Source organism: Myotis lucifugus, unplaced genomic scaffold (assembly GCF_000147115.1).
Source record: "Myotis lucifugus unplaced genomic scaffold, Myoluc2.0 scaffold_83, whole genome shotgun sequence".
Taxonomy (NCBI): Eukaryota; Metazoa; Chordata; class Mammalia; order Chiroptera; family Vespertilionidae; genus Myotis; species Myotis lucifugus.
Window position 1 is genome coordinate 837304 of NW_005871131.1, and position 17008 is coordinate 854311.

The 17008-nt window shown below is 38.9% G+C and overlaps 1 protein-coding gene across 3 annotated transcripts in view; it reads right to left on the reverse strand.

Moving 5' to 3' along the window:
- The window catches only part of DCP1A (decapping mRNA 1A), a 50399-nt gene that overhangs the window by 15964 nt on the left and 17427 nt on the right, over positions 1-17008 (reverse strand). For all 3 annotated transcript variants that reach the window (XM_023755684.1, XM_014457679.2, XM_023755683.1), the window contains 2 exons: positions 10118-10184; positions 3890-4028 (listed from right to left, as the gene is read on the reverse strand). In XM_023755684.1, coding sequence (XP_023611452.1) covers positions 3890-4028; positions 10118-10184 — 206 coding nt within the window. The remainder of the gene's footprint in view (positions 1-3889; positions 4029-10117; positions 10185-17008) is intronic.

Sequence of the window (17008 nt, forward strand, 5' to 3'; positions counted from 1 at the left end):
CAATACTTGAAACTTAACTTGAGCTACGAGATGGGCTGTATTTTAAAAGGTCTCCAGGACTTAACATATTTTTTCCTATGTGTTCAAGGGCTTTTCTTGAAAGGTTTATTCTGAGTTTTTGTTAATGACAGTTTCCAGTGTTTAAAGGACTGGAGGGGGGGGGGGGAGTGACGAATAATCATAGACAAACTTTCTTGAGGGAAATTTTACAATATTTGATAAATATCTTTAAAAATGTCAAAATCCTTTGATCTGCCCTAGCCGGTTTTGCTCAGTGGATAGTGTTGGTCTACAGACTGAAGGGTTGCAGGTTTGATTCCAGTCAAGGGCACACACCTGGGTTGCCCATGTGGGAGGCAACCAATTGATGTATCTCTCTCACACTGATGCTTCTCTCTCTCTGTCTCCCCCCACATCCTTTCCACTCTCTAAAAAAATCAATGGAAAAATATCCTCCAGTGAGGACTAACAACAACAAAAAATCTGTTGATCTACCAATTCCATTTCGAGTAACTTATTTTGAAAGAAAATGCTGTACATGAATACTTATCTACAAGGATGTATTCTGAATTCTTAATAGAAAGAATCAGAAAAATCTAGGGTGTTGTTCATATAAAACACAGAAGGAAAAATACACAGCTATTAACATCACAATTCTTTTTTTTTTAAAGTTTTCATTTTATCAAATGTAATCTCATAGGGACTTCCTATGTAATTACTATCATAAAAATATATTGTTCTGCCCGGCAGGCGTGGCTCAGTGGTTGAGTGTCAACCTATGAACGAGGAGGTCACGGCTTGATTCCCGGTCAGGGCACAGGCCAAGGTTGTGGGCTCGATCTCCCAGTGCAGGGCATGTAGGAAGCAGCCGATCAATGATTTTTTTCTCATCATTGATGTTTCTATCTCTCCCCCTCCTTCCTCTCTGAAAAAAAAAAAAAAAAAAAAAAAAGTATGTATGCATGTGTGTGTGTGTGTGTGTGTGTGTGTGTGTATATATATATATATGTAGCCTAATATGCAAATGACCAAACAGCAGAATAACTGGCAGAACGACTGGTTGCTATGACGCATACTGACCACCAGGGGGCAGATGCTCAATGCAGGAGCTGCCCCAGCCCGCAGGCTCCAGGACAGTCAAGGTGGGTGCCAGTAGGGACCCCCCGCCCTCACATCACACTGCTGGTCGCCCTACAGATCGGCCCTGATAGCCGGCCAGGCCTAGGGACCCTACCTGGGCACAACTTTCGTGCACCAGGCCTCAAGTATATATATAAAAACTACTTTTAAAACTAATCAATAAAGGTAGAATACACAAATATACCACACACACTGGGATATATTTATATATATTTCTGGAAGGGTACATAAGGCATTAGCAGTGGTTACTTCTAAATGATGGAATTATAATTTTTTTTATTGTAACTTGTAAATATAAAGTTTCTGTAATTAATGTGTACTGCTAATAACAAGAAAAATGGTGCTCCTATTTTTTTAAGAACAAAAAGTTTGGATTTAAAAAACATTTGCATTTGAATTAAAATAAAATAAACAAATAACCTCTGTCAAAATGCAGGATTACAAATCCAGACTAGGAGCAACCCAGACTGGGCCAACTGTAAGGACTGTGGTTTCAGCTATCTTTCTTTACATTAAAAATAGAAAAGTTGGTTAAAATTAACTATAGAACTTGGGGAGAAAATGTTTATTATAAAGAGTTTTTATGTCCAGAGTCTCTATTACAAATACCTCACTAAAAAGTCTGGAATTTCATTCACTGTATTATATACACCGGACAGGGGAGATTTAGAATTGGGATTAAATCCCATCACTGAGGCCTAGCTTGCACCCCTGCCCTTGCCTCTGTCAATCTCCCAAGTCTCTCCTTAAAGATAAACAAAGGGGCCATCTGGAACCATGTGGCAGCTGAGGGGAACCCATCCAAACACTAAGATATGAATTCAGAGGTCACTGCTAACACCAATTCCATTTGGTTAGATGACAGGCCAAATACAGACAAGAAACAAAATTGTTATTTATGGAAGTTCTACCTATTTGCCGGCTGTTTTAAAAAAAACAGAACATATTAAAAAGTAAATATCAAAGTTTTAACTAAATACCCAAAGATTTAGTTTTGTTTTAATCTAACCATAGACAAATTTTATTTATTTCATACCATGGAAGAATTTTCTTATAACAGTAATTACTGTTCTCCCCACATTCTTAAAAGCCCTCTATAAAAACAGAGCAAGGCATCTATGTAGAAAACACAGACCTCATTAAGGATATGAAAGGAAATTTGGGGAATATAAGGTAACTTAAAAGTTCAGAAAATGGTTCTTGAAATTTATTCTCTATCTAGTTTCCTAAGAATCAGTGAATTCATTATAGAAAAGACTGCTTTTCCTATATTAATCTTCACAGATCTATAGGTTCCTTCTAATTCTCTATGAGACATTGAGGAGTTTGGTACAACTGGAAACTTCTCATGGGCTCGAATGTATACTTCTCTACCCAGGAAGCAGGACTTCCTTTGGTGTTTGAATGTAGGTTTATTGTAGTTTATGGTGAAAACTACCTTCCAGAGCACTGTTCCTTGAACTCTAGATTCTTAAAGGGTAGTATGTGAAAAATGGTGCTATAGTCAAATCAACTTAGAAACTGGTGTTACTCCTTTTTTACTGCAGGGACCTCTCAGAGTCTTGAGCACTTAGCGCCCTATAAAGATGGGGAAAGAGGAGCCATGCTAACAATGTTGTTGTTGGTTTTTTTTTTAATATATTTTATTGATTTTTTACAGAGAGGAAGGGAGAGGGAGAGTTAGAAACATCGATGAGAGAGAAACATCGATCAGCTGCCTCCTGCATACCCCCCACTGGGGATGTGTCCGCAACCAAGGTACATGCCCTTGACCAGAATCGAACCTGGGACCCTTCAGTCCGCAGGCCGATGCTCTATCCACTGAGCCAAACCGGCTAGGACCTAACAATGTTTTTAACTCACTGGACCAACTGGAACCTCTTCTCAAGGAATGCCTGTTAAGACGTAGAGGCCAGTGTTACAGTAGAAATGGGAAATACAGTTTTAGAGAGTGCTTTTTACACTTTGTTCCCTGATCTTTTGGTGAGGATTAAACAAGAAATGAGAAAAAGAACTTAACTCAATGTTAGTAGAATAAGGTGACAATTATAATTCTGCTGAAACAACGTGGAATCCTTTAGTATCTCTCCAATAAAGTGTGGGGCTTTTAAATGCTGATGTCAAGTGAAACGCCAAGAAAGTTCCAAAGCTACAAGGTCTGATGACCATGGAGGAAATGTCTACCTACTGCTTGCTACACCATGAACAGCTCATAAATATGTACTGAATAAACTAACGAATGCCTACAGCTTCTACTTCATTCAACTTTGGGGAGAAAATGTTATCAGTTAACTTTTAAACTAAAATACAAAACAGAAAGAAAAAAAATAAATTCTAGAAAAGCCTCTCATTTGGGTAAAATTCCAAATGATGCTTAATGAAGGCGGTGCACTTACTACCAATAACAGACTGTATATAAACATAAATTCCTAAGACCTAGCAGAGACTGCAGAGGTGAAGACGAGGCATGAAGCTTTCCCAGAACTACCTGGTGCAGCTAACTTCTGCATTCCACAACCACTTTCTCCCATAGTAGTTTTACAGGAATAGAGGGAAAAAATTTCTCAACTTTCATGCCAAGTCAAAGACTGTAAGGTAAGCAAATTTATTATCTCTTAGGCTTAAAACTAAAAGACAGGTTTTCTTTTTGAACTAATTATTTCTGCTGGCTCTGGAGGTGACTTCCCCAGCACATGAGTCCCCTGCAAGTCTCCTCCCCTTTGGTCCTCCCAGGGGCATGCAGCCTCACCCTCTCATACTCATCCTTGGCTCGGCTGAGCATCTCCAGGATGTCGATGGGCCTGTGCTCACTGCAACCGTTGGCCTGGCTGGGACTCTGCTTATCCCGCGCAGCTTGCTGGGAGCGCCGTGTCTCCTCTTCTACCACCCTAGAAGACGAGAACCAGGTTTTAGCAACACCTGTTAAAACACAATCTGACCCAAGAACTCTTCTGGTGTTCGTTTTCCAAGAATACAGGGAAAATGTCATGATCACAATGTCCTCACAATACAAAACACAGAGCCTTGGTTACCTCACCCTGGAATATATGACTGACCAATTCATCATTTTATTTATGGTACAGCATTGCCAACCAATATATTTCACTGTGAGAAGGACAAAAATACAGAATTCCATACCAGAGTTGTTAGAAATAGGTACATTAAAATTCTATGCAGAGCATTTGAGATCTTGCTCCCTGGCATATACTGTCCGTCTAGTTCAAATAAACTCTTATACATATTCTCCACAGGCTTGGATATTTCTTACATCAACTCAGATTAACAGGAGGAAATCAGATTTAATGCATATGCATGGGGAATTCACATAAGCATGACAAATTCTAAAGATAGTAGGCAAAATGGGTATACATGTCATTTGGGCTAAGAAGAAGGAGGTAAGGGTCTGGGACTTCAAAGGAAAGTAAGGCAATTCACAGGGAAATCAAAGAGTTAATGTTTAGTAAACAAATATTACTGTGCCCTCTAGAGACAATGGGTCCCAAGAAGGACTTCGATCAAATGGGCCTTGCTAGGTAGGTTTCCTCCCTGTCTGCCCCAGCCAGTTCATATACTGTGGTTTTCTATGGTGATAGTTCTTTCCGAACAGGCCTTCTATCTTAAATTCTTTTAGTCAATTTGTGGGAAGGCCAAAGCTTCTTTCTGAGTCTATTGTTCCTTAAAACAGTTATCATGCCAAAGTAATACATTTTACAGTGGCAAATTTTGCTTCCCTATTTGCACAAACAAAATTTTTAACTCCAAAACATAAAAGTATGAGGGTGTGTGGGAGGAACTTTCCTCTACCCTCAAGATTCTTTGGCTCTAATAATAAAAAAGACACGAGACAGAATAACAACAGAAAATCAGCAAACTTAATTACATACATTATGTATAGGAACCCTGCACACATGAGAAAATCAGAGATCCTACATACATGAGAGGTTCAAGGACAGAAAGTTAAAATTAAACATATATAGCATTCGGAGCTAAGGATGAGGGAAGGTGCCCTGGAACTTCTAAGGGTCACTGCAGGACAGTAAAAAGAGCAAATGTTTAGTAATTAGAAGTTTACCCTGCCCTATGGGCAAAAAAGCTCTACTAAATTATCTCTCTCTTTTTTGAAGTATCTTAAAATCAGTCAACTAAATGGTAAAGTAATTTGAAAATGGACAATGCTACCAAAACAAAGGAAGTCTGCACAGCTGAACAACTCACGGTGGAAAGTTTGTAATGACACCAGGCTGGCAGGAGAAAGATGAGTTTCTTGAAAATAAAGGTCTTGGTGAATCTTCAAAAGCAAATGATAGCACTACAAGCAAACATAAGGCTTCCCCTTTTCTCTCCTTAAAAATCACTAAGTGGGTAACTGAGGTGAGGTGACTGCGGCATGCTCTTTATTTTGGTTGGTGCTGCTTACGCTAATTCTGTACTTGAAAATACATAAAGCAAGAAACTGGGAGTCAAGAATGTCACTTATAGGGTTGTGGTCTTTATATCCATCTGTGGGGTTTCATTTCTTAGGAATATCCTCTCACCCCTCCCCCCACATAAAGGTCTGAAGCAATTATAGCAAAATGCCAGGAACTGAAAGATATGTAAGTGAGCACAAGGATTTTTTATTGTTTCTTATATTTTTCTTCAAGCTTGGAATAATAATAATAATAAATTTCAACAAGGCAACCAATCTTTTTTTGTTCCTTTTAAGGTTTACTCAGGTTCATTCCCAACTGTAATGAATAGGCAGGCCTACCTGCCAAGGGATATTATGGGCACAGTCACAACTTGATAACTGTATTACCTGAGAATTTTTCACACAGTGATGACAGGCAATAAAACAATTCAGTAGCAAAAGGCTTTTTGATGGACTAAGAGGAATAGGACAAGAATAGGCCACTGTGTCAGTTCCCTACTTTAAAACAGTCCATCAGGAACTCCAGTGTGAGATGGTTCATTTTTTTTCCTGGAAAACATTGGGTTAAACAATATTAAACAGATTTTTTTTTTTAAATAGCAGAATCATTCTGAGTTTTTAATATGCTAAAACGTGTTATTATTCTCTAAGAAGGGTGGGCTTATAAGTTTTTCAAATGTATTTGACCACAGAATCTTCTCCTGAGGCAGGATTCCTATTTTAAAAAGGGTGGTTTAAGGTGATAATGTCATTAATAGGGTTATTATTTCTAAAACAAAGGTAGAACCATGGACTTTATGGTAGACGGAAAAAAGACTGGCAGGTGATATGAGGATCAGACCAATTAGAATATGATATCCATATTGGTAATCATCTCTTGGCAAAGAAATACTGTACTGTCGTAACTGTGAGGCCAGTAGCAAAAGACTGGAGAGGTATACAATGATTATTTCTTGATGGTGGATTACAAGCAATTTCACTTTGCTTGTACTTTTCTTCATTTTCGATAATTAACAGGCACTCCTTTAATATTCAGTAAAAAGATTATTTTATCCTCAATTATAGGCCACCCCCAGCCTGAATCTACCTTCACCAAGGACTCTGGTTATACAGTCTGTTTCTACCACCCCCCGCCAAGCTGCCTGGCTCGCCCATGCTTGAATTCACCTCTCCCCTGACCTGGACTGGTTCTGTGCTTTTGGTTCAAAAGAAGACATTTCTAACAACCCACTGGCCACCTTGGTTACAGAGCTCACCACCGCTGAAAGCAGAGCTGCTGGATGGTATGGAAGGGACCCTCAAATGAGGCTTAGACTCTAAGGCCTTTTCCATTCTAACTCTGTGAAGAAGGACTTTGCTTCTCTTCTTTCCTCACAAATTCTCAATTGTGCCCCTAAGACTATCTGTAAGATCAGAAATAAAGCTGACTTCCCTGAGTTCTCCAAATTTTACAGTCTATGTAGGCAAACTCTAAAACAAGTTTTATTATTAAATAGTTTCTGGAAGACTGGATTTCCTCTTTAGGAGGATCAATGTTTTCCAAGTTTAGTGGATTTTTAACTTTGCTTTTCCATTCTAACTCTGTGAAGAAGGACTTTGCTTCTCTTCTTTCCTCACAAATTCTCAATTGTGCCCCTAAGACAAACATCAATCAGCTGCCTCCTGCACATCTCCCACTGGGGATGTGCCCGCAACCCAGGTACATGCCCTTGACCGGAATCGAACCCGGGACCCTTCAGTCCGCAAGCCAACGCTCTATCCACTGAGCCAAACCGGCTTCGGCAAGTTTAGTGGATTTTTAACTTTGCCACTGACCAAAGAGCATTTCCAAATTTAGATATAGTACAGGTCTAGAAATTTGCTCACTCTCCCTAAACAGCTTCTCAGTTTTTATAAACAACTTTAGGAATAAATCAATTCTTTACTTGGAGAATTTTTACTCTATTGCAGCTATCAAAACAGTGATGGGAAGATCTAAATTTGACAGAATGGACGCTGACAGGCATATTTATTTAGACACATAATATGCCAAGAAGAATTTTACCTGAATTTCTGGTGAGCAGATGTGACATTTAGAAATATGTAGCAAATTGAAGTTGCACACAGGCAAAGTTAGAGCAAAGAAAGATAAAGTAGTCCTTTTTATCTCTGGTGTCCAGAATGCCATTTATCACAAAGTTAATGTTAACATATAAGGTATTCGCTTCAGACATAAACAGGCCAGGCTCTTGAAAACTCCCTATCAACAGTTTCACGAGGGCATTCTCTAATCACTTTCAATACCGCTCCACTTCAAGTAAAACAAGCTGAGTTAAGCAAATGTCTCTTTTTGGAGGCATTCTAGTGAAAGAACCTTGACTGCTCTTCTTTTCCCTCTCTGCTTCCTGTTTCTACTTCCTCATTTTATTTTTAGAGTCAATACAATTATTTCCAGATAGGCCTTTAGTCTTTAGCTTCATTTACTATCTGAAGTTTTACGTTAGGGGTACTACTTGACAGAGAAAAGAAAGCTCAGAAAGGTTTCCTGTGAATGGCTGTTAGAGCTAAAAAAGCTGGATTCTCTCACTCAGGTCCCAAAAGCTCTCAATCTGCAGGAGAAAGTGTATATACAGTGTATGGACAACGTATGGGTAAGGGGGCACCGATTCCCTGCACAGCTGAAATCTGCGTATAGCTTTGACTCCCCCCAAAACTTTACTAACAGCCCACTGTCGACTGGGAGCCTGATGGACATAAATAGTTGATCAACATATAAAAGAAAATGTTACTTTAAAAGATCGTAAGGAAGAGAAAATACACTTATAGTACTGTATTTATTGAAAAAAATACAAGACTAAGTGGGCCCACAGAGTTCAATTCTGTGTAGTTCAAGGACAACTGCAGTAATATATTCCAAAGTTTAGATATTTAAAATATATTCTGGATTTCAGGATAACCAAAAAAAAAAAATCAACAAATCTGTGTCTTCTAAGTAAACAGAAGCTGCCTTTGCTATTACTTTCAAAACTACAAAAAATGTCATCAAATAAATGGCTTTGCATTATCTTTTTAAGAGAAAATATGCTCTAAAGAAAGTGTGCTTCTAGAGAGCCAACACGTGTTCAAATATGAGTGACACAGGTTTATATGGAACAATCCTCAGGGGGCACACACCATTAAACATGGCCTGCCCTGTGGCTACAGCCAAAGCCGGCAAAGCACAGCTGATTAACATCCAACTGGGACTCCTTAGCCTCGGGTGCTTCTTTTAAAATGCAAACATACCTGGAAGTGAGGTTTTTGGGTTAATTATTTATTTATATTTTTATAAGAATTAGTTTTAAAATAAGATTATTTTCAACAATCAAGACTGCTTTCTTCTAAACACGTTGATAACAAGGGAATCTTGATTTGACCCACGGGGAAGAGAGGTCAACATTTCTGAGAAGGAACACTGAAAAGGAACCAGAAGTGCCCAGAATAAGTGTGCCCACTGTGCATTCTGCCCAGAGTTCTCAGGCCCCTTGAGTGCCACAGTGTCTTGGGCACCTAAATTCCAGACTGGCAGTACCAGCAATACAGATAAGCCATGCAGGGTGGCTTCTGCTGGCTACTTTGAGAAAGGACATTGAACCACCCTTTAGAATAGCAATTCAATGAAAATGGTTTTCCAAATTCCAAATTTCGTTCTTACAAAAAAAATCTCTTGGAACACAATACAGTAATGGACTGGTGATTTAGTAACCTAGAATCTGGGTCAAAAATAATTTCACTCAAAAAGGTAAACATGGATGTGTGCAGGAGTTCTCCTTCGGCTACTGAACACAGTCCCACTTGTTATAGTGAAAATCTGGATAGAATCTACATTGGATATGGTGGTTAGACTGGGCACTGCACATAGATGACACCCTCAGAAGGGTCTGGTTAAATTACAATCTATATGTAGGACACTATACAGGGCTATTTAATGCTTTGAAAAATGCTGTTGACATGAAACTAGGCCGTACATACAGTATGATCCTATTTTTGTAAGAAACAATCAAGGACATCAACCTCACATATACATAAAGAAAAAGACCAAAAGGAAACAAACTAACAGGACAACACACACTGAGTGTAGTAGTAGGATTATAAAAGTGCACGAAATTCTTGTATGGGTAGGGTCTGTAGGCCTGGCTGACAATCAGGGCCGATCTGTGGGGTGACAGGTGGGGCGATCGCAGGGAGCGGGGAGGGCCCCCCTGCTGGCACCGCCTTGGCTGGCCTGGGGCCTGTGGGCAGCTCCTGCGTTAAGCATCTGCCCTCTGGTGGTCAGTGCACATCATAGCAACTGGTCATTTCACAGGTCATTCCGCCGTTCAGTCCATTTGCATAATGGGCTTTTATTATATAGGATTATAAATGTCTTTAGACTTTTCTGCCTTTTCCAAATTTTTGAGAATAAACAGGAAATTAGAGGAAAATACATAATTACAGGAAATTAGAGGGAGATTAGTATACTCTAGTAACAAAGAGAAGTAGGGAGAAAAGTAATTTTTCATCTCTCATATGTCATTAATAAATAAATCTGTAGAGTAATATACTTACTCAGACATGAGTTTGGCTATGCGGTGACAGTCATTCTTGTCATAAAACCAGATACTGTATATTGACACTTGAAAAACAAAGAAAAAAAAATAAGAGGAAATGAGGTTTCAATATATATGTAAGTAACACAGTATTACCATGGAATGCCACAGCATTTATCATCAGACTCTCAAATTGTTAAAGGTTCCTCTAAATGTTTAATAAAACTAGAACAGGTAAAATATTCAGATGAAAAGTGCAAAACCTGCTGAGTAGCTCAGTTGGTTTGAGTATTGTCCCAATATGTCAAGGTTTCAGGTTTGATCCCTGGTCAGGGCACATACAAGAAGCAACCAATAAATGCAAAAATAAATGGAACAACAAATTGATGTTCCTCTCTCTCTAAAATTAATCAAGAAAAAAACCCTGCAAAAATAGTGGCTTTAGATATTATTATCAGATCTCATTGCGCCTAAAATGCCATTAATTGTAAGATGAACTATTATTTTATGTATTATCAAGAAAAAAGTGACAAAGAATCAATATTGACAAGATGTATTCCAAGTAAAAAAAGGGTCTTAATTATTGAAAACCAAGTTTACCAGCTAATTGAACACTAAAACCTTTGTCTTTGCAACTGAAAATATAGAATACATGTCACAGCAAAAACAAAGCTTTAAAAACAAATACCAGATCCATCCTATGATCAACTCTGTCCATCACACTTCTTTTCCCATCTTTTTTATCCCAGTATGATCAGCACTAAGAAAGCCAACAAAAAATATTTGATGAGAAACCAGGATATAGATTCCTTTATTGGGAGTGAATAAGGAGTATTCAAATTGTTACATAATTTGAATTATCTGTTGCATCTGAATATGACTAAATTTTTTACTTTTCATTATTAAAAAAAATATTTGATGAATAAATAGATAAATGAACTTTAATATAACAATATTTAAATAAAACTATTTTATGTACTTTTTGGATAAGGCAGAATAGAAATGCTGAATATATACAACAAAATTAAAATATGGGTAGGGTTGGCTTATTGCAACCATGTGCACCCACTATGACACAGATTGTCCCAGGATACACTTGCCTTTCATACTTTCAACCACTCCCTGGCACAGAGATAGAAACATAAATCACTCCCTGGAGGGAGAGAGGGAGAGAGGGAGAGAGGGAGAGGGAGAGAGGGAGAGAGGGAGAGGGGGAGAGGGGGAGAGGGGGAGAGGGAGAGAGAGAGAGAAAGAGAGAGAGAGAAACATCAATGATGAGAGAATCATTGGTTGACTGCCTCCTGTAAGCCCCCTACTGGGGATCAAACCAGCAACCTGGGCATGTGCCCTCGACACTGGGAATCAAATCAGTAACCTCTTGGTTCCTGGATCGACACTCAACCACTGACCCACACCGGCCGGGATCAAATTTGCAAGTTTTATTAATGAATGAACACTGGATTTTGTCAAAATTTTTTTTTAGCTGTCAAAAAACACAGTATCACCCTGAGTGACTCAGTTGCTTGGAGTGTCGTTCTGTAAATTGGAAGGTTGCAGGTTACAGGAGGTAACCAATTAATGTTTCTCTCTAAAATTAATAAGAAAACATATCCTTGGGTGAGGTTTAAAAAAAGGAAATAAAAATAAGTGAATTACTTAAAAAACAACATCTATATGATATGATATTCCTTCTACCTTTCCTTTAGCCTATTAATATGATGGGTTACATTGATTTTTAATATTGAACCAGCTTTGCATATCTATACTAATAAAAGGGTAATATGCTCATTAGGGTGGATGTCTTCTGGACGTCTTTCCAGACAAAGCTGTAGTGGCTGCCCGAGGCTCAGGCAGCCATGGTGGCCGGCAGTGGCAGCAGTGTCACCTTCCCCTGATCAGCCAGTCACCTCCTGTGGGCCTAAGCTGTCAGTAGGACATCCATCCTCTGAGGGCTCCCAGACTGTGAGGGGGCATGCCGGGCTGAGGGACCCCCCCCCCCCCAGTGCACGAATTTTCGTGCACCAGGCCTCTAGTCTAAAATAAAGCCCATCTAGGCATTTTTTATATTGTTTTTTCTATTTATTGTTAGATTTGCTAATATTTGGTTGAGGATTTTTTTTCATCTAAGTTCATGAGAGATAATGGTATGTAGGTTCTTTTGTTTTGTTTTTTTAACTGTCTTGTTTGGGTATCAAGGGTAATATTGGCCTTATAAAAATCAGTTGAGAAGTGTTCCCTCCTTTTCTGTTTCCCAGAAGAAACTGTAAAATTAGTGTTAATTCTTTCTTTGAATGCTCCTTTAAATCCATCTGGGCCTGGAGATTTCTTTTTCATGGGCCTTAAAATTATGAATTCAATTTCTTTAATGGCTATAGGACTATTCATGTTATCTGTTTTATCTTGGTTGCATTTTGTAGTTTGTGGTTTACAAGAATTGGTCCATTTCTTCTAAGTTGTCAAGTTTAGGAGTGTAAAGTTATTCATAGCATTCTCTTAATCTTTTAAAGTCTGGAAGATCTGTAGTAATATCTTCTATTTCAATCCTGAAGCTGGTAATTTGTCTTTTGTGTGTGTGTGTTTGTTTTTGTTAGTCTTAATAAAGTCTTATTAACTTTATTGACTTTATAAAAAATAAAAGCTTTTGTTTCATTGATTTGTTTTTTCTCTATTTTCAATTTCATTGATTTCTGCTGTCATCTTTATTCTCCCTTATTTTTTATGCTTTGAGTTTATTTTGCTCTTCTTTTTCTAGTTTCTTGAGGTAGGAATTTAGTAGGTTCTCAGCCAGTGTTGCTTGAGGGGGGAGGGGTTTTCCCATGGTTAGGCCCCCTGTGTGCCTCTGGGAGAAGGGGAGCCTCTGACCTTTACAGATGAAGACTGCTTCCCAGGCCAGGCTGGTGGTGCCGTGACTCCTCCCGGGTACCCACCTTCCCTTCATGGAAGGCAGAAAAAGCACTGTCCTGGTGGCCACTTATTATTATTAGGGCTTCCAATCTTTTCTGCCAGTTTTGCTGGGCTCATCTACTATCGTTGGCAGGACTCCCATTAGATTTAGGGGAAGAATGAGCCTACCTGTTGCTAGGCTGACTGGAGGGCAAGAAACACCAGGCCTAAGTCCCCTTATTCTGTTGGGTGGGAAGGGTGTAAGCCACCCTGCTGCTGTTTCTGTCAGTTTTAGGTCCTACACCAGATAGACTTCTTTTTTCCACCTTTCAGAGTTCTGACTGTCTCTTGTGTTATTTCTGAACTTTATACATTACAAGGAAAAGCAAAGGGAAACAAGTCTATGCGATTTTCTTTGGTCAGAAGTCTCATTATGTACTTTTATTGATGGAAAACAGGCTCACGGAAGGACTAAATGACTCATTAATAAAATCAGAGAAAAATAGTCTCAGAACTAGAATTCAGGTTTTCTCAGTCCTAGACCAGTAGTCATGCAGCTACACATTTACTACCTCATTAGTTTAAATAACAATTTTTTATAGAATTAAAACAGTAATGAGCTTCAATTATGCTTGAAGATTAAAGCAACACATGAAAGAAATATAAATAATTGAGTAAGTTAGATGCTAGAATTTAGAAAGCCACTGTTAATAAAGCTATTTTAATAGTGAATTTTCTGTTTTATCCTGGATTAAGGTAATTATATTTCTCTACAAGACCTCATGGCCAAACACAACTTTAAAAATTCCCCCCCCCCCTTTTTCTTTCCCCAATGCAAAAGCATAAGAGTCTTTATTCAAGCCCGGGCTTGGCTCCCCTACCCTCCTTACTGACGCAGCAGCAAGTGGCAGAGAGAGAAAAAATCCCCTTTTTAATGAAAATAAAAATTTAACTGGATTTTTGTATTGTCACTGTAGAGTGAATTAAAACATTATTGATATACAGAGTGAGTGAATGGCATCATTTTAATGAATCAAGAGCACAAACAGGAATTTTTTTCCTACCCTGTTCACAAGGAGGCTTCTTTCGCAGGGAAACTCCTGTTACACTAAAACTGTCCTAAATTGTCTGACCCCATGTCTGGCTATGTGTCCTGCAGATGACTGCATGCTACCATGAGGCAGCTGAGGCTGCTGTTTGGACCTTATTTTCATAGTCCTTCTTCTGTTCACAGAACTTTAAAACACTACTAACACTTCAAACAGAATCACATCCAATGAATAATAAGTAATTTTGAAATATTTTACATGATGTAAGTCAATAGATTAAATTTAGCTTTGACAGCCCAATAGAGGAGCACAGAAACAGCCTTGTCACAGAGGAGATAATTATTAAGTATTATCTATGTTCTTAGCAGCTAAAGACTGCTCCAACATAGAGTAAATCAGATTGGGCTTTGAAAAGACTCCATATATGGCAATCACAGGCACCTACCTTTCTTTAAATATGTCTCCTCCAACCTTGGCTAAAGAACATCCAAACTACAAATGATTCCAGTTTTCCTCTAATGCACACATCCATACAATTGATAGTGATGAGAAAAAGTTGATGGTATGCAATACATCAGGCTCAAAGAGGAACTCGTTTTTTGTTTTTTTTTTTTAGCTAAGCAGAGGCATTTAAATATGTTTTCATAGGAGATTGTAAACCAAAATCTTAGGAAAGAAGTCCATATTAATAATCAAAATAGATCTATCAGAGCTGTCAACTTATGACAAATCTTCACTTAGGTCTACCCTTTTCCTTTGAAGAAATACACTATAATTTAGAAATAAGACACATGCCTTCCGCTCTTGTACATTATCAAGTAAACTGCCAGAAAGAGCCAACCACTTTCAAAGGCATGTTTGCTGAAGAAATAAAGATAAGGAAGCCGTAATGATAGCTTAATGGGTAAAGGATAACAGTCACACTCGATTCTGCCAAAAGCAGACCTGTAGAGGTTCAGACAAGCATCCAAGAATCAGTTCTGTCTGCCAACATATCAACTGCTCAGTGTATGCAACTGGCAAGAAGGCCCAGAGACCTGCTACTAAGCCTGTCACTGTCACCAGTGAGGACAGAGACAAGTTCGCCAGATAGCTAAAACTGGGAGGACATTGTCTCCAAACCAAAGCTGAGTATTCTTCCAACAGAAGTTACACTGGAAGGCCCAATATATTCTGTCGACAATTCACCTGAAATAATTCCCTTGATTAACTGTATCACAGAGGATTTAGGGAATTGGCAATATAGTACTACTTTGCTATGGCAAATAATAATGGCATGCTGTATTATAAATGGCTTTTCTCAAGATAAGAGCAAACTAATTATTGAACACCCACCATATATCATGGTGTTAACAGCTGTCCCAGGTAAGTCATGCTGCACAGGCAAATCACTGAAGAGTTAGGAAGTGTGACAGGACATGTAATTAATTACCTTTAGCTTGTACTTCCATGAAAAATAGCAAGATACAGAAAGAATATAAAAAATTAAATGTTTCCTTTTCTTTTGAAAGTGTGAAAAATAAAACTGACAAAGATAAAAAGTATCTGGATTATTTAATATTGAGAAATTTTTAAAAGCTGTGAGGCAAGAGGTTTCCATTTTCCTAGAGAGCCTGTTTAAAGATCCAGCAGCCCGGTGTGATTTCATGTGATCCTTCACTCTGCTGCTCATCTGGAGTATTATATGGCATACACAAGGTAAAAAAAAATCCAAATTAATTTGGAGCCTTTATAAAATCCCTTGAGACTTCTAGCAATCCTGTGAAATGTCACAAAAACAGAACTGGGAATCACTCTCATGTTGTCTTTTTGATTCATTTATTATTTAGTTTTGACCTACTTTCTAAAAGAATTTGAGGAAGCTGGAGATTTTCTCACTATGGTGCCAAGCAGAAAAGGGGGTTTGATAAAGCTTTTTGGCAAAGGAGTTCAGAGCAACAAAATTTCTAAAGATGATACTGACCAAAACCCCCTACAAGGAAACAAAAACAAGAAAATGGACTCTGAACACAGCCAGAACCATTTACTCTAGACATAAGGAAGACCCTTCTGATTATAAAAACAGTATAAGATTGGGACAGATTATATAAACACAAGCCTGCCCTGGGGAGTGAAACATCAAATGCCACTGCCTTGACAGATTATTTAAGACAGGAATAAGCCTGGTGGTTCCACATCAACATCAAAAGTTTGGGAAAGAAAGGCTCTGAGGTGAGGGTAAGAACACACACACACATACAGGAGACTGTGGCAGGTGGCAAGCAGGCAGGCAAGGAGAGGCTGTATATCTATACTAATAAAAGCCTATGTGGTTGTCACGCCCTCACTCCGTGATGCCCTCACACTGTAACAATTCATCACTAGGAGGCTGTGTGCGCACACGGGTGGGCGGGGACTTGACGCTGTGTGCACAGCATGGAGGTGAGTCATGGCAGCTCCTTGTGGGGATTCCAGGGGCAGCTCCGGCCTACCTCTTTGGGGCAGCTCCGGCCTACCTCTTTGGGGCAGCTCCGGCCTACCTCTTTGGGGCAATCCATCAAGGAGCCCTGGATGGGTGGGTAGGGCCTACCTCTTTGGTTGTGAGAGGGCACAGGCCAGGCTGGGGACCCCACACCGCACAGGCCAGGCTGGGGACCCCACACCCCAGTGCATGAATTTCGTGCACCAGGCCTCTAGTCTATCTATAAGAAAGGCTGATAAGTATGCTTCAATGACCTTAGTAGCATTACTCCACATACTAACATGGTAAAGATAGAGCCCACTTTAAAATATTTAAATTGCAAATATCTATTTATGAACACTGATTAAAGACTTGGGCCAGGTCTTTAAAATGCTATTCTGCAAACTCTTTGGTTTATTATTTTGAAATTTGGTACCCCTCTCTAAATCAAATCAAGTTAGAAAATATTTACCGGCAATATTGCTTCCACAGTCCCTGTTAATATAAACTCAGTTTAGGATTCAGACACATGAAGAAA